This window comes from Heptranchias perlo, chromosome 34 (genome assembly GCF_035084215.1).
Source record: "Heptranchias perlo isolate sHepPer1 chromosome 34, sHepPer1.hap1, whole genome shotgun sequence".
Taxonomy (NCBI): domain Eukaryota; kingdom Metazoa; phylum Chordata; class Chondrichthyes; order Hexanchiformes; family Hexanchidae; genus Heptranchias; species Heptranchias perlo.
In genome coordinates, this window is record NC_090358.1 from 11,664,197 (window position 1) to 11,685,443 (window position 21,247).

General features: G+C 39.2%; 3 protein-coding genes across 4 annotated transcripts in view; all 3 read right to left on the minus strand.

Moving 5' to 3' along the window:
• LOC137301792 (ubiquitin-associated protein 1-like) overlaps nucleotides 1–572 on the minus strand; it is a 28,280-nt gene extending 27,708 nt beyond the window's left edge. Inside the window, exon 1 of the mRNA XM_067971425.1 lies at nucleotides 365–572. Within this exon, the coding sequence (XP_067827526.1) occupies nucleotides 365–401 (37 nt within the window). The 5' untranslated portion in view covers nucleotides 402–572. The remainder of the gene's footprint in view (nucleotides 1–364) is intronic.
• Nucleotides 573–7,295: 6,723 nt separating this feature from the next.
• On the minus strand, nucleotides 7,296–16,234 carry pdcd7 (programmed cell death 7). Its single transcript, XM_067971426.1, has 5 exons — nucleotides 14,474–16,234; nucleotides 12,622–12,760; nucleotides 10,085–10,321; nucleotides 8,447–8,531; nucleotides 7,296–7,512 (listed from the first exon to the last, which is right to left on the minus strand). Exons 1-5 carry the CDS (start codon nucleotides 16,196–16,198, stop codon nucleotides 7,383–7,385), a joined length of 2,316 nt encoding a protein of 771 aa, XP_067827527.1. The 5' UTR covers nucleotides 16,199–16,234; the 3' UTR covers nucleotides 7,296–7,382.
• clpxa (caseinolytic mitochondrial matrix peptidase chaperone subunit Xa) overlaps nucleotides 12,691–21,247 on the minus strand; it is a 51,336-nt gene continuing 42,779 nt past the window's right edge. For both annotated transcript variants that reach the window (XM_067971428.1, XM_067971427.1), the window contains exon 15: nucleotides 12,691–12,760. The gene's annotated coding sequence lies outside the window, so the exon portion shown is untranslated. The remainder of the gene's footprint in view (nucleotides 12,761–21,247) is intronic.

The window sequence follows — 21,247 nt, forward strand, 5'->3', positions numbered from 1 at the left end:
TGGTTACATTCCCTCGGCAGAAAGTTGTTATTGATGGCTGCAGATCTGATTCTAGGCCGGTTAGGAGTGGTCTCCTGCAGGGATCGGTGTTAGGGCTATTGTTTTTTTACTGATTTCATATTCGAATGTTGCTAAAAACATCATGGAATAATGAAGTGAATGTTAACATTTCACGGCTTGATTAACCTGGAACAAAATACGTCATTTAAAAAAAAAAAATGCGATTGCCTTTGAGAAGGCAGCGTTGTCTGCTGGCTAGAAACCTCCAGATCCCAGTGTGTAAGCGCGACTGTTTATTTTTAAATTATAGACGAATGGCCATAATCGCCTTAACATACACGCATTAATTTGTGGAATGACTTACCCAAGCTGCTATAGACCTCATTCTCCGAACTACTCATTGTTGTCGCACTTCAAATACACTCTGAAAGGAAGGAAACGATTGAGTAACATCTTATCAATGACCTTGGCAAATGTAACTCGTGTTGACTAACTCAAATCACTGGAAATTTACCTTTGCTAACACACCACAGATATATATTAAATCCGTTGTTGAGGTATAATAAAGGATGGAGGCGTGCAAGTTGCATGCGATGGTTTATTTTGTCAGTCTATTAATTGTGATTATATTTCAGTTGAATAATTAGTTGTTTCAGACAGTTATACAAGTTGAATGCTTCTGACTCCTCTCTCCCCCTACATTTAATTGACGGGACGTGTGGTTTATAATTAAATTCATCGTGTAAAAATTGCACTGGTTAATCTCCCGAAAGATTATCCCTTTTGAACTTGTCACCCCGACGTGAGAAGTTCAGTAAACAGATTTTTCTAGCGTGACCAAACATTATCACTGAACAGATGTACGGAGGGGGGGACAAGAAAGTACATATTGAAGCTTGGATTTTATGTTTATGTGATTAACAATCCTAACTCCACGCACAAATTCCTCCCAAAAAAACTGACCTTGACAAACATGCACAAACAACCCATTCCCACAGCCTTGCTCATAAGTCTATCTTAGAATTTCAGGGTCCCAGGCAGATTACAAGACGGTTCTGTCAATAATTAATAACTTCTATCGTTGCCCTGGAGAAAGTTCCCATTCTTTATAGAATTTCAAATGCTGTGTAAAAATATTCCTCTCAATGGATATTTCCATTGTCCGGAAACGCTGATTGTATTTATGGGCTGTCGTTCACCTTGTCGATCGGTATTTATCCATTTAATTTGGGGGAGGGAATCTACTGGAAGCCCCCCTGAAAAAATACCGAACTATCTGGTCGGCAAGGTAGAGTTTGGTGGCAATTTTCAGCCGTGGAAAAGTCAAATTGCAATAAGGAAAAGGGAATGATACCTGGAGTAAAAGAGTTTGATCAGAAATAAAAGGAAGTGCTGGGAATGCACAGTATCTGGAAAGAATGGGATCATTAAAATCTTTCTCAGGTACTGATGGGCTTGTTGGGGATTTCCAACATTTTCTGCTTTTATTTCAGATTTCCAGCTTTCGTATTTTTCGATTTCTTTAAAGTTCATTGTTTTGAGACCATTAATCAGGAATTAACGCTATTACGTGTGATTTCAGAACAGTATTGCGACATTTATTCTTAGATAATTAGCACAAATAGTAGTAATGTGCGGCGCGGAGCTTTTAACATAAGAGCATCTTTAGAGACAAGGTTTCCTAAAAAAAAGTAAGAATTAAGAATAATTTTTTTGGTTGCATTAACGTGTCTGGAAGAGCTGACGTTTATTATTCGCAACATGACTCCTCCCGGGACACAGCTGAAAATTCCTTCCAAAAAGTATTTTCTGGGAAATAGTTTCTCAATTATCTTCCGCAAGACGCATTTTTACAAAAATATCACGTTCACCAGTAATTTTAAATAATAAAACATCACAATATTAATAGAGGGTAATTAGACCAGAAAGACTCGGAATTTCAGATATATTTAAAATGTTTTATTTGTCCATTGGAGACAATCAAACTCTAGTTATCATTTCAAAAACCAAAACAAAATATCTTGGTGTGCGAAATGTATTAGAATTTGTAGCAACTTCTTTGTGTCTTAAGCTCTAAGCAATTACATAAGTCCTGCAGCTTGTATCCTTCCCCTTTGTTCTATAATACAGTACCGCAAAAAATATTACTGAATTAAACTCAAAACTGGGAAGCATTTAAGATAGCAAAGACGGATAAGGAAACATTTTAATTTCTAGATCATATTTCTAAAATACTGTGTCTCCTATAGGTAAATATCGTGTTTCTTAAATATTGCGAGACCTTTTAAGTGAATAATGTTCCACTATGACTTCTATGCCATGATTGGTATTTAAAATTGCTTACTGTTGGGAATCAGGTCTGGAAGCGAATTGTTTCCTTTGGACAATCTTCGTCAACAGCGGTTGATGCTGAAAATGCTGTGTGCAACCTATTGAAGATGTGCTGTTGATCACCAGAGAAATTGTCTGACAGAGTCAGTGAATACTGATTAGAGCTGTTTAGGATGATAGGCAGGACAGGATTTTCCTAATCCAGAGGGATATTAGCACAGCTACTACGTACATGTGAAGTCATCACCCCCACCTTAGAGAATAACAACTAGCATTTATATAGTGCCTTTAACGTAGGGCAACGTCCCAAGGTGCTTCACAGGAGAATATCAGACAAAAAAAAATGACACAGAAATAAAGATATTAGGAGGGGTGACTAAAAGCTTGGCCAAAGAGGTAGGTTTTAAGGAGGGTCTTAAAGGAGGAAAAGTTTAGGGAGGGAATTCCAGAGCTTAGAGCCTGAAGCACGGCCGCCAATGGCGAGGTGAAAGAAGTCCAAGTTAGAGGAGCACAGAGATCTCGGAGGGTTGAAGGGCAGGAGGAGGTTACAGAGATATGAATATAAAATTCATCAATTTAGCCAAAGCAATATTTTCCTTCTGAAACTGCAGCAACTCTTTACCAACCATGTCTCTACAAATCCAGCTCTCTCTTGCCCAGTGATAGAGATTCAGGCCCTCAAAAATTCAGATCATCTAACTGCACAATTAGAGAGACCAGGTAACTGCCAGGATATCCTACTAGTCTAAGTGGAGTAAAGGTAAGATGAAAAGACAGACTTACAGTTGTACAATGCTTTATCGGGGCTTTCTAGAAACACCTCAAGGTACATAGTGAATGTCTTTGAAGTGCAGTGACAAGTAGGCAAACACAGCAGCCATTTTGCACACAAAATCCCACAAGCAACAGTAAGCTGAATGGTCAGTTAATCTGCTTTTGGTGGTGGCTGAGGGGAAAATGTTGGCCAGAACATCTTGCTAATCTTTGAACAGTGTCATAGAATCTTTAACATCCAGCTAAACCACAGGCAGCATCAATTAGCTTAACATTTCATCCAAGTGTTCCTTGAGCACTGTGCTGGAGTCAGTCTAGACAAAGTGCACAATTCCTGCAGTGGGGCTTAACTCAGAACTAAGTGATTCCAAAGGAACCAAGCTGACTGGGACTGATATACTGGAAGAAGTCAGAGTGCTGGCTAAAGAAATGGAACAAGCAACAGGCCTGAACAAATTGAGGAACAGAATCATAGAAATTTACGGCACAGAAGGAGACCATTTAGCCCATCGTGTCTGTGCCGGCCAAAAAAAAGCTATCCAGCATAATCCCACTTTCCAGCTCTTGGTCTGTAGTCTTGTAGGTTATGGTGCTTCAAGTGCACATTCGAGTACCTTTTAAATGCAATGAGGGTTTCTGCCGCTACCACCCTTTCAGGTGGTGAGTTCCAGACCCCCACCATCCTCAGTGAAAAATGTTTTCCTCAGTCCTCTTCCAATCCTTCTACCAATTACTTTAAATCTATGCCCCCTGGTTACTGACCCCTTTGCTAAGGGAAATAGGCCCCTCATCATTTTATACACCTCAATTAAATCTCCCCTCAGCCTCCTCTGTTCCCAAGCAAACAACCCCAGCCTATCCAATCTTTCCTCATACCTAAAATTCTCCAGTCCTGGCAACATCCTCATAAATCTCCTCTGTACCCTCTATAGTGCAATCACATCTTTCCTGTAATGTGGTGACCAGAACTGTACGCAGTACACTAGCTGTGGCCTAACTACTAGTGTTTTATACAGTTCTAGCATAACCTCCCTGCTCTTGTATTCTATACCTCGGCTAATAAAGAATTGAATCGAAAAGCTGACTAGAGACAGAAAATTGGAGGAATCTCCTTTTGAATCAATGTAGCACCAAGAATGGAGAAAAATAACACAAGAACTACAGAATCACAAGAAAAACAAAATTAAGAGGAAAAGGAGAAATAAAGAGCCTAAAAAGAGAGAAGCTTCTCTCCAAAATACCTAAAAATTCTTTATGCACATGGTGAAAACAGATCTCCAGGTAAAGTCTGATCAAGATGTAGGAGCACTATTTTTTTGGAGACAGGACATCCAAATCAAGCACTTTGAATTGGGTCAAAATTCTGATTGTTTCAATCAAAAATATTGTCAAATTTGGACACTTTAAATTGAGATTTCTCGGTGCTGCTCTTTAATCTTAATCAGTATCCAAATGCAGCAACACCTTACCCTGCTGTCCCCAGTCTATTACCATACCTTTCCTGAAGAGTCTAGTAGCATCATACCCTGCATTGAAATATATCTGCACTTTAGCTACACTGGCTACAAAAAGTGGAAAATGATCCGTTTCCAAGCATTTACATCCCTTTGAAGATAAAATCCACCAAGTTATTTTGTTTAGTTACAGGAAAAAAATAGTAAAATATTTATAGTTTACAAGTTACACCCTTGGAGTTACTGCCACCTGCTGGATATTGAGACAAGTTTTGCTGCAACTTATAAAAGCCAATTACAGAATGGTGACAGTATTTTATTGTGCCCCTGCAGCAACATTTTCTTGCCTGTAGAGCTATACCTGAACTCAATTGAACCAAAATTGATTGTTCTGAATCTAAATTTATCTTTCCAATTCCCTCTTCCTCCCTAATCCTTCTTTGCCTCTCCAGCTTGTACCTTACTCTGCCTCTCCTGAAATCCAGCAGAAACACTCTCACCCTCTCCCCAAACACAACTTCAACTACTTCAAATGCAGAGCGAAAATAAATTAAACATCTTTCTCTCCAAATGCAGTAGCACTGAATCATAGAATTTACAGTGCAGAAGGACACACCTATCAGTGCCAGCTCTTTAACTGAAGCTATTTAAGGGGAAGCTAGATAAGCATATGAGGGAGAAAGGAATAGAAGGATATGCTGACAGGGTTAGATGAAGAGGGGTGGGAGGAGGTGCAAGTGGAGCATAAGCGCCAGCATAGATCAGTAGGACTAAATGGCCTGATTCTGTGCTGTAGACTATGTATTTAATCCATTCCCTCCCTTTCCCCCATCTATTTTTAGATTCTTCCTTTTAAAAGACCTATCCAATTCTATGTTAAATGATAACCTTTCTGCCTCAATAAATACTTGTGGTAAAAGATTCCAAGTCATTGGTGTGATATTTCTAAATTCTCCCTTTGTTCTTCTAGTGTTAATGTCTCCTTGTTACCGATTTGCCAACAGCAGAAACAATATTTCACTGCTTACCCTCTCAAAACCTCTCTCAATTTGGAGCCTCTTAATTCTCTCTGTTACAATGAGAGACGCCCCAGTGTTGACAGCTTTTCTTCATTACCATAACCTCTCATTCCCAGTATTCGTTCCATGGTTGTAATATACTTCCTATATGGTTGCTCCAACTGTGGCCTAACCAATGTCTTGTGGGAGTTCAACATCACTTGTTAGCTTTCATATTCAATACCCCATATATAAAAGCCAGAATTCTATTTGCCTTTTTATAGGCCTTTCTATCTGCACTCACAGCTCTAAAGATTTATCTATCTCACTCCAGGCGTCTCTTTCTCCAGTCTATTAAGAATCTCACCATTTAGGGTATACCTTCTTTCACGGTCCTTTTTTGCAAAATGTACTTCACAGTTCTCTGCATTGAACTGCATCTGCCATCAATCTGTCCATCTGCAATCTCCTGCTTTCTTCCTTGTTTGTTATGCCCAACAGCAAACTTCAATATCATTCCTTTTCGGCCTATGTCCAAAAAAATCTTCTGGCAACTCGGTGTCTCACCACCCTCTCCAAAATCATGCTGCACCTGAGCTGGTCTCAACTGTGCTGCTGCAGAGAGGTAACCAGCAGAGTCCACTCTTATTTGCATTATTAGGGACTAGCTCAAAAGGCTGGTACTAGGCCACTTGCTTGCCCTTTCAACTGTTGGAATATATATGGCCAGGTGAGAACAGAGAAGAAATGGGAAAAACTACAGGGGTAAAAATGAATGAATGTGCAAGCTCAGGAAGCTACTTGGGAGGCTGAAAATTTAAATAAAAATGTAATTTTTTGCACCCCTCAAACAGAATCTTTGTCCACACTGTTAAAGTCTTTTAATTGAAAACATCTTTAAAATGTTTAACTAGCTTCTGCTCTATAACAAATATTACCCATTTTACACAATCAGGAGTGTTACTATTTGCTATGGTTGATAAATATGACACCCCATTGAGTTAGAATATTTAGCTTAACCTGAGATTCATGTATATTTACTGCCCCAACTGGAGTTAAAGTGCAGGAACAAGAGGGGATAAGAGAAGTACTGGTCTGAAATGTTGGTCACCAATTGAAATATTGCTAATTTCAGTTCTTAATTCTGACTTTTACATGAACTTCCATCGGTCTGTACTCCTGTCAACATTTTTACTATCAAATTCCTATGTACATGTTAATTGAAACTGCCGATGTAAAACTGGTCAGACTGTAATCTCCCTCTCCTGGAGGCGTAGCAGCACCACCACTGGCAGGAGGGTGTATTTACAGTGTGATAAGTTTACACAAGCAGTTTTTCATTATAGATGTAGACATGGGAATTTATAATGGAAATACAAAAAAAATAGAACGTATGATTTCGACAAGCAGACTAATAAACTAATTACCCCACGCCCTTTAACCCCACTTCAGCTGAACACTACACTTGATTTAGACTCCCCATGTGCAACGCCCAAGGGATCGACTAATAATATATTAAATTTGTTATGTCATACACTCCGTACTTGGGCATCACTATGCTTCTACCACTAGATGGAACTTCATACCTCCAAAAACTGCAGATCCCCATACCTACAGCATTACTAATGCACTGAGAGAAATTTGCTTTGTCCTGACTTTCTGCAGGCAAAGCCATGGGAGATCCACTAGTTTTATGAATATGTGATGGTACCAAAACAGTCACAGGACTCGACTCAACTCAAGGTGAATCCATCTTTATTAACTATAAAACATACACTAATCGTTAACAAAATACTTCAGCCATGGAGAAGAATGATGAACAGCATCAACTCTCATTCTGTTTGAGTGCAGTTGCCCACGTGTCAGTAGAAGGTGGAAGTGGAAAGACCCAGCCCTGGGGAATACTGTTTCCATCAGGATGATCTCCTGGCACAAGATATCGATCCCATTCTTGCCTATTAGGGGGAAAGAAAAAAAAACATAAAATCCAATTAGTCACCACACCCTATATCTACACAACTGCACCATTATCTAATTATTGGAAGTATAAATTGGTTCTGCCTGCTCACATTACTCTCAAAGCAGGCTTCAAACAGTACCTGCAGTGTAACTACACCACAAGTTTTTGACAGGGGCTAAAAGAAAGATTCTGCTTAATCGGAAGCAGAAAAAAAAAAGTGAATTGAAGTCAGTACCAAAAATGGGATATCTACTTAAGAAAAGTAAAACCAACTACTTTGAGCATGGTAACCACACTGGTAGATTACTAGGCCATTCCGTTAGAAGGCAGAAAGCAGACATCCAGATCCTCTGCATAAAGAAACAAGTGACTAGAATGACCACAGATCTTTTGGAAATGAACATGGAGTCTGGCAAATATCATTTGAAAAAGAACTAACTTTACATAACAGCTGCAAAATGAATTGCATCAGTGAGATATGCTGGAAAGATTAATAGAACGTACGGGGCGAGGAAGGTGGTGGAGGCCTTACCTGTCTCCAAGCACCAGTGTTAAACAGCTTACATTTCGTTTTATAAAAGCTTGGAGTCTCGGAGACTCTGCTACTAAATAGTGCAAAAAAAACCGTGTGGAAATTATAGGAAAATTTCTCTGATCAACTTCAACTGCAAGATACTAGAAAAAATTACTGCCACTCAACTAAAAAGGAACATTTCCTTCCTCAGTTCATCCTATTGTGTAGCAGGTGATGCAATTTAAAAAGTGCAGTAGGAACAAGAGTGATAACATAAAAAAATTTCTGAATTGTGTGAAGTATTCAGTTTGAGTAATTATTCCCTTTCTTCAGTATTTTAGAGGTACCAATTACACACGATAATGCCAACATATATCTGAGGGCTTCAGACATTAACATATTCATTAATCCTTACCTGATTTGCACGAGTACATGAGAAGAATGCTCAGCTTGCAGATAATATTGGCGAAATGGCTGTAGTGGGTGGTCTGAAGGCAAGTCTATTGTATGAAGTAAAACATACACAAATTGTTTGGTGTTTGTTTGTAGCATGCCATAACAGCAATGTTACTTTAACACGTTAATTATCAACACGAATGCCTGAGTCGGGTGGGGAGAGGTAAAGAGCAGATACCAGAATGTATGGCACAGTTCTCAATGTCTGCGAGTAGATGTGCAGTAAGGGAATCTCCCTTCCCTGCATGGTTCTAATGCACCCACACTATGGAGCTCTTTAAATAAGGGTTTTTAAAACAATGAGGAAGAAATATTACGGGAGACTGATGTAAGACAATGTACACAACTATCCATATCCTTATAAAGATCTTTAAAACATGAAAAAGTCCCATTAAATTGGCACTTTGGCCAACAAAAGGAAATTTTAAAATATACGTAACTCAATAATATGGAATAAAATTTTGTCTCTGATCTCTTGAAAAAGTAGTTTTCACTTCAGATACGCACACTGCATTTTTTGATTATTCAGAATGCCAGCAACAAAGGCAATGGCCGAGTGTTAATCCTCATAATGTCAGTTGTATATATTTACGCATGGTAGTTAGGCTAGTGTAACCAATCACTTACAGCCAGGAACCTTGTTTAACAATTTCTCCACAATTGGTCATGAAATGCATTTCATTACAAGGCATACACTGTACTAATGTTTTTCTTGAGCAGAGACCGGAAGATTAGAATTATTCTCATACGCAGGTTCAGTGGGAGCGACAATTCTATTTGGAGTTCTGTAGTGACTGAGATTTGCTGCTAGTTAGCAAAACACAGCAAATCTCAATTGGCACAGATTAACAGAAAATAAGCAAAACAGCTTTGGTCATAAGATTATTTCATAGGCACAATTTTTTTTTAAATGGACTTACCACAAGCCCATATATCAGGAAATCATATAGCTAATATAGATGATGCTCACTCAAAAGACCAAATTATTTGAGATCCCCATAAGTTAACATTTAATAAATCAGTAAATTAAGTTTCAAAATAAAATTGCTGTGGGTTCCTGCACTTTTGTAATTTGATGTAACTCCAAATTAACACTCGGTATTATAAAAATATGGTGCCCTACATTCCATTAAAAACTCCTATCATAGTGCTCAAACCATTGCTCATTGTTCAGAATGTTCTCAGATCCGGAGTTAAATATGTAAAACAAAATAAATCCACACTATGTGGCATAAACAGTTACACACTGGCCCAGAATCAAACATTCTGTACACCATGTTTATGGCATTTTAACATAGAATGTAGATTGTACATTACAATAGTGACTACACTTCCAAAGCGCTTTACAGCCAGTGAAGTACTTTTGGACACCCTGAGGTCGTGAAAGGTGCTATATAAATGCAAGTCTTTCTTTTATTGTTGACCTGGACTTCATCTATAGCTACACTTAACAATCATTAAGAAATAAGTAAGACTTCAAATAACTTTATATTGGTCTTTAATTACTAGGTCCTCATTAGAACAAGGACCAGTTATTTGACTTGCTCATAAGTGAATTAATTTATATTAAAAAGGAGAAACTGGCTATTACAAATACCTGGATCTCCAAACATCATGGATTCCACTTCACGTTGCTGTTTCTCTAGTTTTTCTCTCTCTTTTTTCAGCTTTTTCTCGCTTTCTCTTTTTCTTTCTTCTTCTTGTTCTCCTTCCAGCATAACTCTCAAGGCTCTTTCTTCTGCGTCATACAGGTCACTGCGTTTTTTTATTAGTTTTCTCAGCCTCTCGACATGATGTTCAAAGGTTTCATCAGCTGGAGGAGGAGGATGGACACCTGTACAAGCGACACATTGCTTGAGTCATCAGATTGAATTAATTATATAGTCACAGACTGAATTGTTACAGAAACTTCTGAAGAAAACTGCTCTTCGATTTGGGTCTTTATTTAGGAAACTTTTGCATCACATCCACAACAGTATAAACTAGTATCATAAAATTGTGGGACTCAGAATTTATTGAAGTCTATCGGTTTATTCCACCCAAGTTACCGTGTGGGAACTGTAAGAGTAAAACAGTGCTTCGACAAAGAGTCACAGTGACAAAAACAGTCCCTGCTTCAGTGTCTCCCACTCGGCTTAAATCCATCGGAACACAATTGCTGCTCAATCGTGTCAAAGTTTGCTAGAATATTAGAAATTCACAGTATCTTTTTTCCCTCAACATAGGACTTTTTGTTCAAAATCAGATCAATATATTATTTTTCTATTCTTGGTCTATTAGTACAGTTAGTGTTCCACATTCACAAAAAGTTGCAGAAAAATCACATGAACTAAATGTTTTATCAAACGCAAGACTTGATTTTTAAAAATAAGTGTAGGGTTCTTAACTTTGAAAGTCGAATACTAGATGTAGATAACAGAAATATTTAGTTCCAAATGGGAAAAAAAAATTGAAGTCTGTTTTCAAATTACATTTTTTCCTATAAATATTTAATATTTAGCAAAAGACAATACATTTAAATATTTGCAATATGAAGTTCCATTTGATGAATAAGTGGTGAAAAGACATTTTGCTACCTAGACAATTACCTGGGCATTCAAGGGGTTGAAGGTTAGAGATTATCAGTGCAAGAGTCCACTACAGTCCATGCTCAACAATGCCCTTTGGAAGAAGCAGGATTAATGGGGAAAACGGCCTGTCATTATGTTCAAAATACAAGTAAATATCATAATGGGAAAATTAATGTACTAGCAGGATGTTTCAATTTGTTAAATCTCCTTTTCTCATCCCTGAATGTTTGTATGCTCTTAGACACACAGTTTATGTTCTTAAGATGCACTGGATTTAAAAGTTCCAATGCAAGTGCACAACATTCTAAGGACAAGCTGTCAACACAGGCATAAACTTGCTGTGTTCTCTGGGGAAGTCATTTTGTCCTTCAACACTTGAAAGCAATCAGCACTTGGGTGAAAATATATCAGTACTTAATTTTTGTATATATTTTAGTGCCATGTCTGCAGGAAGCAACTGAAAGAACAGATAGCTTGTGAAATTCGCTAGTTGCTGCTGAGATCGAGAACCAGAAGAATCTTTGCCGACACACCAAGGAATAAGTTTACAGTATTTTGTGGCCTAATGCATGCTTTAACCATGGTTCGGTAAGACATTGTAAACTCTGCGTTGCAACTCTTTGTATGAATCAGATTTCTAGGTGATAACACTCTCTGGGAGAATGAGCTACTGAATAGCCACATGGAGTAGTTGAGGCAGAGATCATTGCATCTTTTAAGGGAAGAGTAGGTAAACATTTGAAACAGAGGAAGGTATGGGGCTTTGTGGAAAGCAGTAGGATTAGTTTTGGATTGTTTTAGAAAAGAACCAGCACAGACATGGGCTGAATGGTGGTCTTCTGTGCTGTAAACTTCTATCATTCTTTGATAAGTGATGTACAAAGCCTTTCTATTGATATTCTACAACAACTGCTACAAACTAATATATGCATTTATACAGTGCTTTTAACATAGTAAAATGTCCCAAGGCGTTTCACAGGAGCGTTATCAAACAAACTTTGACACCAAGCCACATAAGGAGGTATTAGGATAGGTGACCAAAAGCTTGGTCAAAGAGGTAGGTTTTAAGGAGCATCTTAAAGGAGGAGAGAGAGAGAGGTAGAGGTGGAGAGGTGTAAGGAGGGAATTCCAGAGTTAAGTCCTAGGCAGGTGAAGGCACAGCTGCCAATGGTGGAGCAATTAAAATCAGGGATGTGCAAGAGGAAGAATTGGAGGAACGCAGAGATCTCGGCGGGTTGTGGAGCTGGAGGAGGTTACAGAGCTAGGGAGGGGCGAGGCCATGGAGGGATTTGAAAAGGATGAGAATTTTAAAATCGAGGCGTTTCCGAACCGGGAGCCAATGTAGGTCAGCAAGCACAGGGGTGATGGGAGAACAGGACTTGGTGCGAGTCTATAGTCCGTCTAGTTTGATATAAAATGTTGAGCTCTTGACAATCTGTTGGCTGTCACACCACAATAGTGACAGATGTGAAGTGGTAATCTAAGGAACCTGTGGAAAAGGTTTGCTGAACTAAAATTGAAAATATGCGCCTGTATTTGGACAACTCCCTTCTTACCAACACACCTTTTCTAGCTGCAGCTTCCTTCCTCAGTTTCCGCAGCTTCTCCAGTGCCCGCAGGATGTCCACTAGTCTTTTTGCATCTGCCTGTTTTTTCCGTACTTCTGACAAGACACTGTCTGCTGCAGCTTTCAGCTCACGTTCCTACAAACCAAAAATAAATCTTGTTGCTCTCAACAATAGAAATACTGCAGGGTATATTGGAACAGTAAATAACATGGAACAGGGAATGCCTATTCTTTCCACAGACTATCTACCTTACCATGACATCGGTCCCATTAATTGATCTCCTGAGGAAAATTATTGCAAATTCCTCATCTGTTGGTTTATAGAATAGACACAGGTTTGCCAACTTTTGTTTTAAAAGTAATATGTTTGTGGTCCAAATGAGGATTGTTATGGTTTTGAGAATGTAGCCACTTTTGGCACTCAGTAACAGTGGCAAGCATTTCATAGGCTCTCTACTTTGTCCCAGCAATTCCTTAATTACCTACTGCATATGTTCATTTACCACAACAGCCATCCTTGTGGCTTCTGTAAGCGAAGTGCGTGTGTGCCTGAGAGAATGACAGAGTACTAACACACCACCCTAGTTTCTTAAAAGTCTTAAAGTTGACTGCAAAGATAAACTGTTATTCGATGATTTGTCAATCCTTTGAGTTTTAATTTAACCCCAAAACCGTAGCAATACGCTGGTATAACCCATTACAATCAAACCCATAACAAATTCATTAGGACTAATAGCTTTTGATCATAGGCTCAAAGTTTGAGCATCTCTTCTGACTTGGAATCTTACAGCTGGAGTATAAACTTATTTTAATGCTGCATAAAACAGAATTCTGAAGCATTTCTACAGTGTGTGTAACATTCTCAGCAGCAGAGTATTCAACTAATTATAGAAACCATAGCTTTAAAACAGATTAAAACTAACAAAACTGGACAATTTATTGGATATCTCTGCATTGAGTGTTTTGCAATTAAGTATTCAACAGATCCCAGCTCAAGAGTATTTTGTGCAATAAGTATGTCAACAACTCAGCTAGCAAACTAAAGGCTCAAACACAGCACATTTCCTCTAACACTTCTGAAGACTAAAAGTTGCAGTATCAATATTAAACTTGTCTAGATCATAGTTCCATGTTTACAGTAACTGAATGAACTACAAGTTTGTGTACTGTATTATACCAAGGCTTCAGCAGCTGAACCAACTGTAAATTTATCAACTGCCTGGTATTTTATCCACTGATTAAAGATGGCTTTGTGGTACTACACAAAGCAGAAGGTACTAGTTTCCATCCCTTGTCTGTGCTGAGTTAACTGATCTCTACTGGAGCAGCTACTGGGGTGCAACAAATGGCCTTAATGCACCTAGGCTGGAGAATGGAAGAATCTGTCTGGTTGGTCATTTCAGATTACTATTCAGTGGCCAATGCTGCAAACAGTGCATGTGGATACTGGCTGAGAATAGAATCAGGCTGGGCTGTGATGCCCCACACAACCAAATAGCTAGCTGCCACTCGCCATCTAGGGTCACACATGGAGAATGGCCACCAGGGGGCTGTCTGCACCTGAAGAACTGCACCACAGTGCCATCACCTGAGCACATAACAAACTGGCACATCCCCAATATTCTTCCAATCATCAGTTTTGAATAAAGGATATATCATGACCAGCAGTGAGATTTAAAGTATTTACAGCACTGACTAATCTACAAAAATGGTCTGCCTCAAATCGATATGCTTTTATTTTGCTTAGTTTAAAATATATTTTTGTAACTCCCTGGATATTACAACTGGTACGATATGAAGATCACCGTAGCCTGGTCACACATACAATATAATAGATACGATTACACACCCTCTTTTTTTCTTCAACTTCTCGGACACGCTTCAATCTCCATTCATCAATTTTTGCTTCTTTTTCTGCTGCCCTTTCCTCTTCCTCTTGTTTTTCTAAGCACCACTCTTGCTTCTTTCTTTGAATACTACTTCTTTTCTTTTTAATTGTTTCCAGTTTCTTTTTCACAGCACTGATGTACTTGCCATCATTTAGTGTCTTTAATTTTTCCTGTAACATATTCTTTATTTCAATTGCTTTTAGATAAGATTCAGTCCAAACCGCTTCATTTTCTACATTATGCCTTAATTGCTGGCATATAGCAGTAAGCTCAGCCACAAGTTTACAAGCACTTAGTACCGATTCCTTTACTTCACTAACTAATGGTAAAGACTTGGGCTTTTTACCCTCGGAAGACTGCAACCTACGTTTTGACAAGAACCTCATAAGCCAAAATTCATCTTGCTCTTTTGGAGATTCATTACATTTAAAATTATGAGAGAATTGGTCTGGTGATGACCTTCTGGTCATCGAGTCATTTCTATGTAGTTGTTCCATATTGACATCTTTCGGACTTTGTAAGAAATTAGCAGCACAGGCCCATGGTGTTGCCATCTCATCTTTGTTATACTGCATGCCATGATCATTTTTCCAAGATGGTATCTCCCCAGACGAATTTGGAAAGTTTTGTTGATTATTATGGATGTTATGGCTATGATTTATTAACTGAGAATTCTGAGGTCCATATCCAGCAGGTAGATTAAGGGCTCCACCATGAAGCAAGGTTTGGTTCTGGCAAGATCTGTTCTCAGATTGGGAAGTCATACTGTGGATGTGAGATGGCACATTGTTGGCAACTCCAGCTCTCTCGGGATGTGAATGTTCCCGAAACGGATACTGTGGCTGAGAATCCTGAAGACGATGATCCAGGTGGTCATGTTGAAAGGGATGTTGAGGACGATGATACGACTGTCCCTGCTGAGGAGGATACTGTTCCTGATACTGATGAGTTGAGCGTTCCCGGTGTACCAATGCCTGCGGGAGGCAAGCTTGGTCTTTGCATTCATATCCCTGCAGGTGGGGCAGATGCTCCTTCTGCTCATGACCCTGTGGGTGGGGAGGATAGTCCTGTAGATGTGGAGGTTGACCTTGGTGGTCATGATCCCATGGGTGGGGAGGGCGCTCATGTCCTTGTGAGTGAAGCAGATGGTCCTGATGTTCCTGTGGGTGAGAAGGGTGGTCTCGGGTTTGCTGACCCTGTGGGTAAGGAGGGTAGTCACGACCCCATGGATGGGGAGGGCACTCCAGGTGCTTATATCCCTGTGGGTGGGGATGGGGAGGGTAGTTCCGCAGGTGGGGAGGGTGGCCTCGGTACTCCTGACCCAGTGGCTGGTCTCGATGTCCCTGTTCAAGCTGCTGCTGCTCTTCCAACGACTCCACTCCGCCCATACTCGTCCCGGGCCCTCCCGGGGCACTTCTGTCACGGGCCGATTGAAGGTAGCTATCTGCGGGGGAACCAGCCCGCCAGTCTCCCCCGGCCCGGTTCTGGGGCAGGCCTCTCTCCAGTACAGGGAAGCTATGCTGCTGGGAGGGAGGAAACGCGGGACCGCACTTCTCTTCACCTCCACTCCCAGGATTATAAAAAGGATCGCGGCTTTGATTCTGCGGGGTAAAAGCCGCAGCTGATGGTAGGGGCGGCCCAATGCGCCGCTCAGGGAGACCATAAAATGGCGGCGGCCGCTCCATCGCTGCCCAAATCACCCGAGAAACCCGGCACCCGACGTCATCTAATTGACAGCAATAGGTGTCCAATCGGCGTGCAGCGAGGGCGGGCTTTATTAAGTGCCAGTCGGAACCTAGCCTTGAGCGCCCCCTAGACAGGCAGACCACCGCCCCCAAGGAGGGGGCAAGTACACCCCCCCCAAGGAGGGGGCAAGTACACCCCCCCCGGAAGAAATTGCACTCTTAAGAAAAAAAGGTAAAATCAAAAATTGGTCAGGTGTCGATCCCACTTACCTTCATACCCATAGGTGATAAAGGTAGGTTTGTTTTACCTTTCTGTACAGACATGGAAAACTCCAGAGGTAAACAAATACTTACAAGAGAGTACTATTATTACCTTCAGTAAAGCAAAACCAAGTCGTTGCACTTCTCTTCAAATCCATCACTACATAGAATGTACAGCACAGAAACAGGCCATTTGGCCCAAGCCAGTGTTAATGCTCCACACAAACCTCTTCCCACCCCTCTTCATCTAACCCCATAAGCATAACCCTCCATTCCTTTCTCCTTCATGTGTTTATGTGGCGAGTAGGTGATCACATCACCAGTCTGTTAATAATTAGTTTAATACAAACTGTGCATCATGAAGTTCACATCAGTCTTAACTGATAAATATAGTTGATTCCATTTAACCTAATAACAGGAAACACCAACATAATTAACTAATTTCTATGAAGGTATCAAGAATACAAGACATTTTATTTAGAGTATTTGGTATCAGTTTCTAAAATGTGCTGGAAAATGCTAAATGCGGTTAAACATAAATGTAATTTTATGAGTTGGCTTCATTAAAATTAGGAGCATTTTGACAAAAAGATTTTTGATGAGTATATTTTTGCTATCCAAAACTTTAAATTGGAATTAAAAATGTCACTAGGATTTCCTGAATAACCCAGTTGAAAAGAGAACACACAGGTGCCGGATAACTGAAAATAACATTTAAAGGTTTGAACTTCTTTAAGGGACAAATTTTAATGTACTGAAGCTTCCTGTACATTGATTGAAATACCATTCATTATAACGTCTAAAGGTCTGTGTAATTTCAATACAAGCAGTACCTGATGAAGTTGGATCACTAAGCAGCTTAAGGACACGGTTTGTTAACATTGACAAGTGTCAGTAAAAACAATATTTTAATTTGTTTTGATGGATTTTGCATATGCATTGGGTTGAACAGCATGTTGTGTGAGGAACAAATTTTAACTCTCCTATATATTCACTGAATCAACTATGCAAAGGATATGATTGGTGCCAATATTCTTGTCAGATCTCAAAGCATTTGCTAAGTGTTCCTGCAGAATGAACTTTCTGGTCATTGATTTTTGTTGAACATGGACTTTTTTTTTCTAAGAGTTATTCCCAATACTTTGCATTATGGTTGTGGGATAGACAAAACCCTGACATCCTATGAGGCTAGGTTACAATCATTAGTTACAGTGTGCCTGAAGAGGAAGTATTTGGATTACATTAGTAGTGAGGAGCATCATGCCCTCTTGTCTCTTTTTAATTAACACGTCAGGAGACACTGAGTTGCCCCAATGTCTTCAACCCAAAATAAAAGAAAATCATGCCCTCTTGCAAGTGTTTGAAGATTTACTTAAAGAATTCTAATCTGCTGGTAGGTCATATTTGATCATGTATCCACTTTGTCAATCAGTTATATTGTCCTTTGGGAGGTATGAATTAATTTACAGGTTCAGCAAAAGGGATTGATAAAAGAGTAATCAAATAGGTCTCTTTGAACCTTGTCCAATTTATTTATAGTAATGTGCATGAAATGCATTATGTTTGTTACTGATCACTGCTCTTGCTGGCCTTTTCTCATGAAGAGGGATTGATCCATGTTTTTCTAATTCCTAGTCTCCATGGCTTGTGCATAAGATTTATCATTACATCTCCTTACTTCAGAGGGTATGGAACTTTTAAAGAAGTGTTACAATTTGGGTTTTTAATAGAGCTAGTTTGACAGTGATTCCCTTAAACTCAGCTTGTTTCCTACAATCTGGAAACTGAATCTTTTCAGTAATATGCTCTTAGAAGAAGTGGGTACCTAACAATTAACAATTACAGATACCCGACTTGCAGGGATCTGTTCACTGGATTAAATGTAATTTTGCTCCACACTACCCACCTCACTTTGGAATGGCTGATATTAAACACAGACTAGGTTTACCAGACTGAGGCAACTATTATTTATTTACAATCAAATAGAAATAGGTGGTATAAAATTTCATATACTATCTGTATAATATATGGGATGGAAAAAGAAAGTATACATGTGAAAGTTTAGCTTTGAATGACTTTTGATATCAACATATTGTCTTGGACCATAATAAAGTGTTTTGACCATATATGAGAAATCAGATGAATTGGTGAACTGAAAAACCCCTTTCAATTGCTTATATCTTTTGAAGCAGGGATTTTCAAAGAAATATCATTACATTAAAAAATACAATCAATAATGCTATATACAAAAATCCAGTTACATAATGCAAGTATGGCACTTGTCAGAATTCATATAATCCGATCACAGCAGTTCGCAAACTTGTTAATGAGATTTGCAGTTCCATGGACAAATTCTCATCAATGAACTGAGCCACTTCATTCTTTTGATTAGACACCATCTCCTCTTTAATTAACTATATGAAACAAGGCAATTCAGAATCCATGACAGGAAGAATGTCATGTTGGCATTAAAATATTTTCCAATGTTTGGCCTGGATCCTCTCATTCTTCTGAGTGATGTGGCCAATTTTGGATAAAAGAATCATAGCAATTACAGCACGAGGCAGACATTTGGCCAATCAGGCCTGTGCTGGTGCTCAATCATCAACTGGAGCTATCTCCTTGAATCCCAATGTATCATAGAAAATGAACTAATTGTGGACATGATGTGGAGATGCCGGTGATGGACTGGGGTTGACAATTGTAAACAATTTTACAACACCAAGTTATAGTCCAGCAATTTTATTTTAAATTCACAAGCTTTCGGAGGCTTCCTCCTTCCTCAGGTGAACGTTGTTGGAAATGAAATCGCATTTATACATCACAGAACAATGCTTGGTGATTACAGACAGTTTTTTCAACTGCCCGTTGCCAAGGCAATCAGTGTGCAGACAGACAGGTGTTGCCTGCAAGGTCTCCGAATATACAAATCACCAAAAAAAAACAAAAAAACAAAAAAAGAGATAGAGAGGTAGAAACATAGAAAAGACAGCAACTGACCCGTTATATTAAAAACAGATAACATTTGTTCGCTGGGTTCATGTCATGCTACACGTTACCCCACCAGCAAACAAATGTTATCTGTTTTTAATATAACGGGTCAGTTGCTGTCTTTTCTATGTTTCTACCCCTCTATCTCTGTTTTTTTTTGTTTTTTTGGTTTTTTTTGGTGATTTGTATATTCGGAGACCTTGCAGGCAACACCTGTCTGTCTGCACACTGATTGCCTTGGCAACGGGCAGTTGAAAAAACTGTCTGTAATCACCTAGCATTGTTCTGTGATGTATAAATGCGATTTCATTTCGAGGATTTCATTTCCAACAACGTTCACCTGAGGAAGGAGGAAGCCTCCGAAAGCTTGTGAATTTAAAATAAAATTGCTGGACTATAACTTGGTGTTGTAAAATTGTTTATAATTGTGGACACACATGGCATTTGGCCGTCGAACTTCCAGCTCTTTTTAGGTCAACAACATTTCAGTCTACTTAAGGCATTACTGTCATTCAGAGAATACTGGTTCATTATTGAGTACAAGGCCAATTGGAAGCCTGGTAACTGATGGGTAGATAGCATGCTGGGCTGGGGTCACAACTGATCTGAAATACTCTTAACGGATTGTGCAAGGGCCATAAAAATCTCTGAAACTGGATTGCTATCACCAATACTGTCCAGGTTGGTGGGTTGAATGGTCCATGATAATACAGTCCACACCCTCTAACTTCAGGTGGGGTCCCCTGAGGTTCATCATTTTCACAGGGAGAACAGGCATAATGCTGTCAGCAACAACTTCTGTACTAGGGCAGAGCGCCCATTTTTCAAGTTCTGAGCCAGATCCCGTTGGCCTCTAACTACAAAGCATCTCCTGTTTTGATTTTAATTGCATTAGAAACACAAAAGAGGACTAGCGAAGAACAATATCTTTCCCATATACTTACTTCTTTAGAATATTGAAGAACGCATGCTTCTTTTGAAAATCCACATGTAAGGCAGGGAAAATGCCAATTTTCTCTTGGAACAGCAATTCTCCAAACCTATCAGATTTATGTTGTCCGTTTCAATTATGTAATAGTAGACCACCGGCTTTAAATTTTAGGAGCAAAATAAACCACATTTGCTCTTTAAAGTAGCGCATTGGTAGAATGTAATGATATTGTAGCATGCCTAATTTTGAAGAGTCATCTGTATCAGCTAAAATAAATTTATCTTTTATCTTCAGTGCTCTGTCGCTTACTGCACCGTTTAATCAATTTGAAATATGTTGCTTCACTTCCTGAAGATGTTCATTAATTCCAGTACATCAATTTGGAGTCTGTTATTGTTGACATCCACCTGATCTGGACAGAATTGCCAATAAGCAACTGGCCATCTTAGAGGATGGTGCTAAAATTACTCAGCCAAGTTACTTTCTTAGCAACATTGGGGGTGAGTGTGATTGCTTATGCTCTCTGCCCTATTTCCATTATCCAGTACTTAATGCTGCTACAAATGATTCCAACATTCAGTAGGATGTGACTCAATTTAACACAAAGATGCTGGGAGAAGGAAGAGCATTTAGGAGCTTTAGAGGAATGATAGAAGAAAATTTAGGCATTGCAGACTACAGGAGCATCAATGAAAGAGAGAAAAACACCAAGTTAGTGAGAGACTAAAAAAGGATCCTCTTATAAATAATTAAGAATTGTTAAAAGGAAATAATGACACGAAACAGCATCTTGGAGGTAACTTCAGCAATTGAGGAGATGAGGTTGTTCCATTAGAGATAGGAGAGAAAAAAAAATCATTCAATTT

Bases quoted from the DNA above. Each gene is read 5' to 3' on its own strand.
- pdcd7 (XM_067971426.1), bottom strand. From the start codon at position 16,198: ATGGAGCGGCCGCCGCCATTTTATGGTCTCCCTGAGCGGCGCATTGGG. The intron at 12,761-14,473 runs GTGTGTAATCGT...TTTGGTTTGTAG, and splicing joins AAGTTGAAGAAAAAAAGAGG to GAACGTGAGCTGAAAGCTGC. The intron at 8,532-10,084 runs GTATTTGTAATA...TTCATACAATAG, and splicing joins CATGATGTTTGGAGATCCAG to ACTTGCCTTCAGACCACCCA.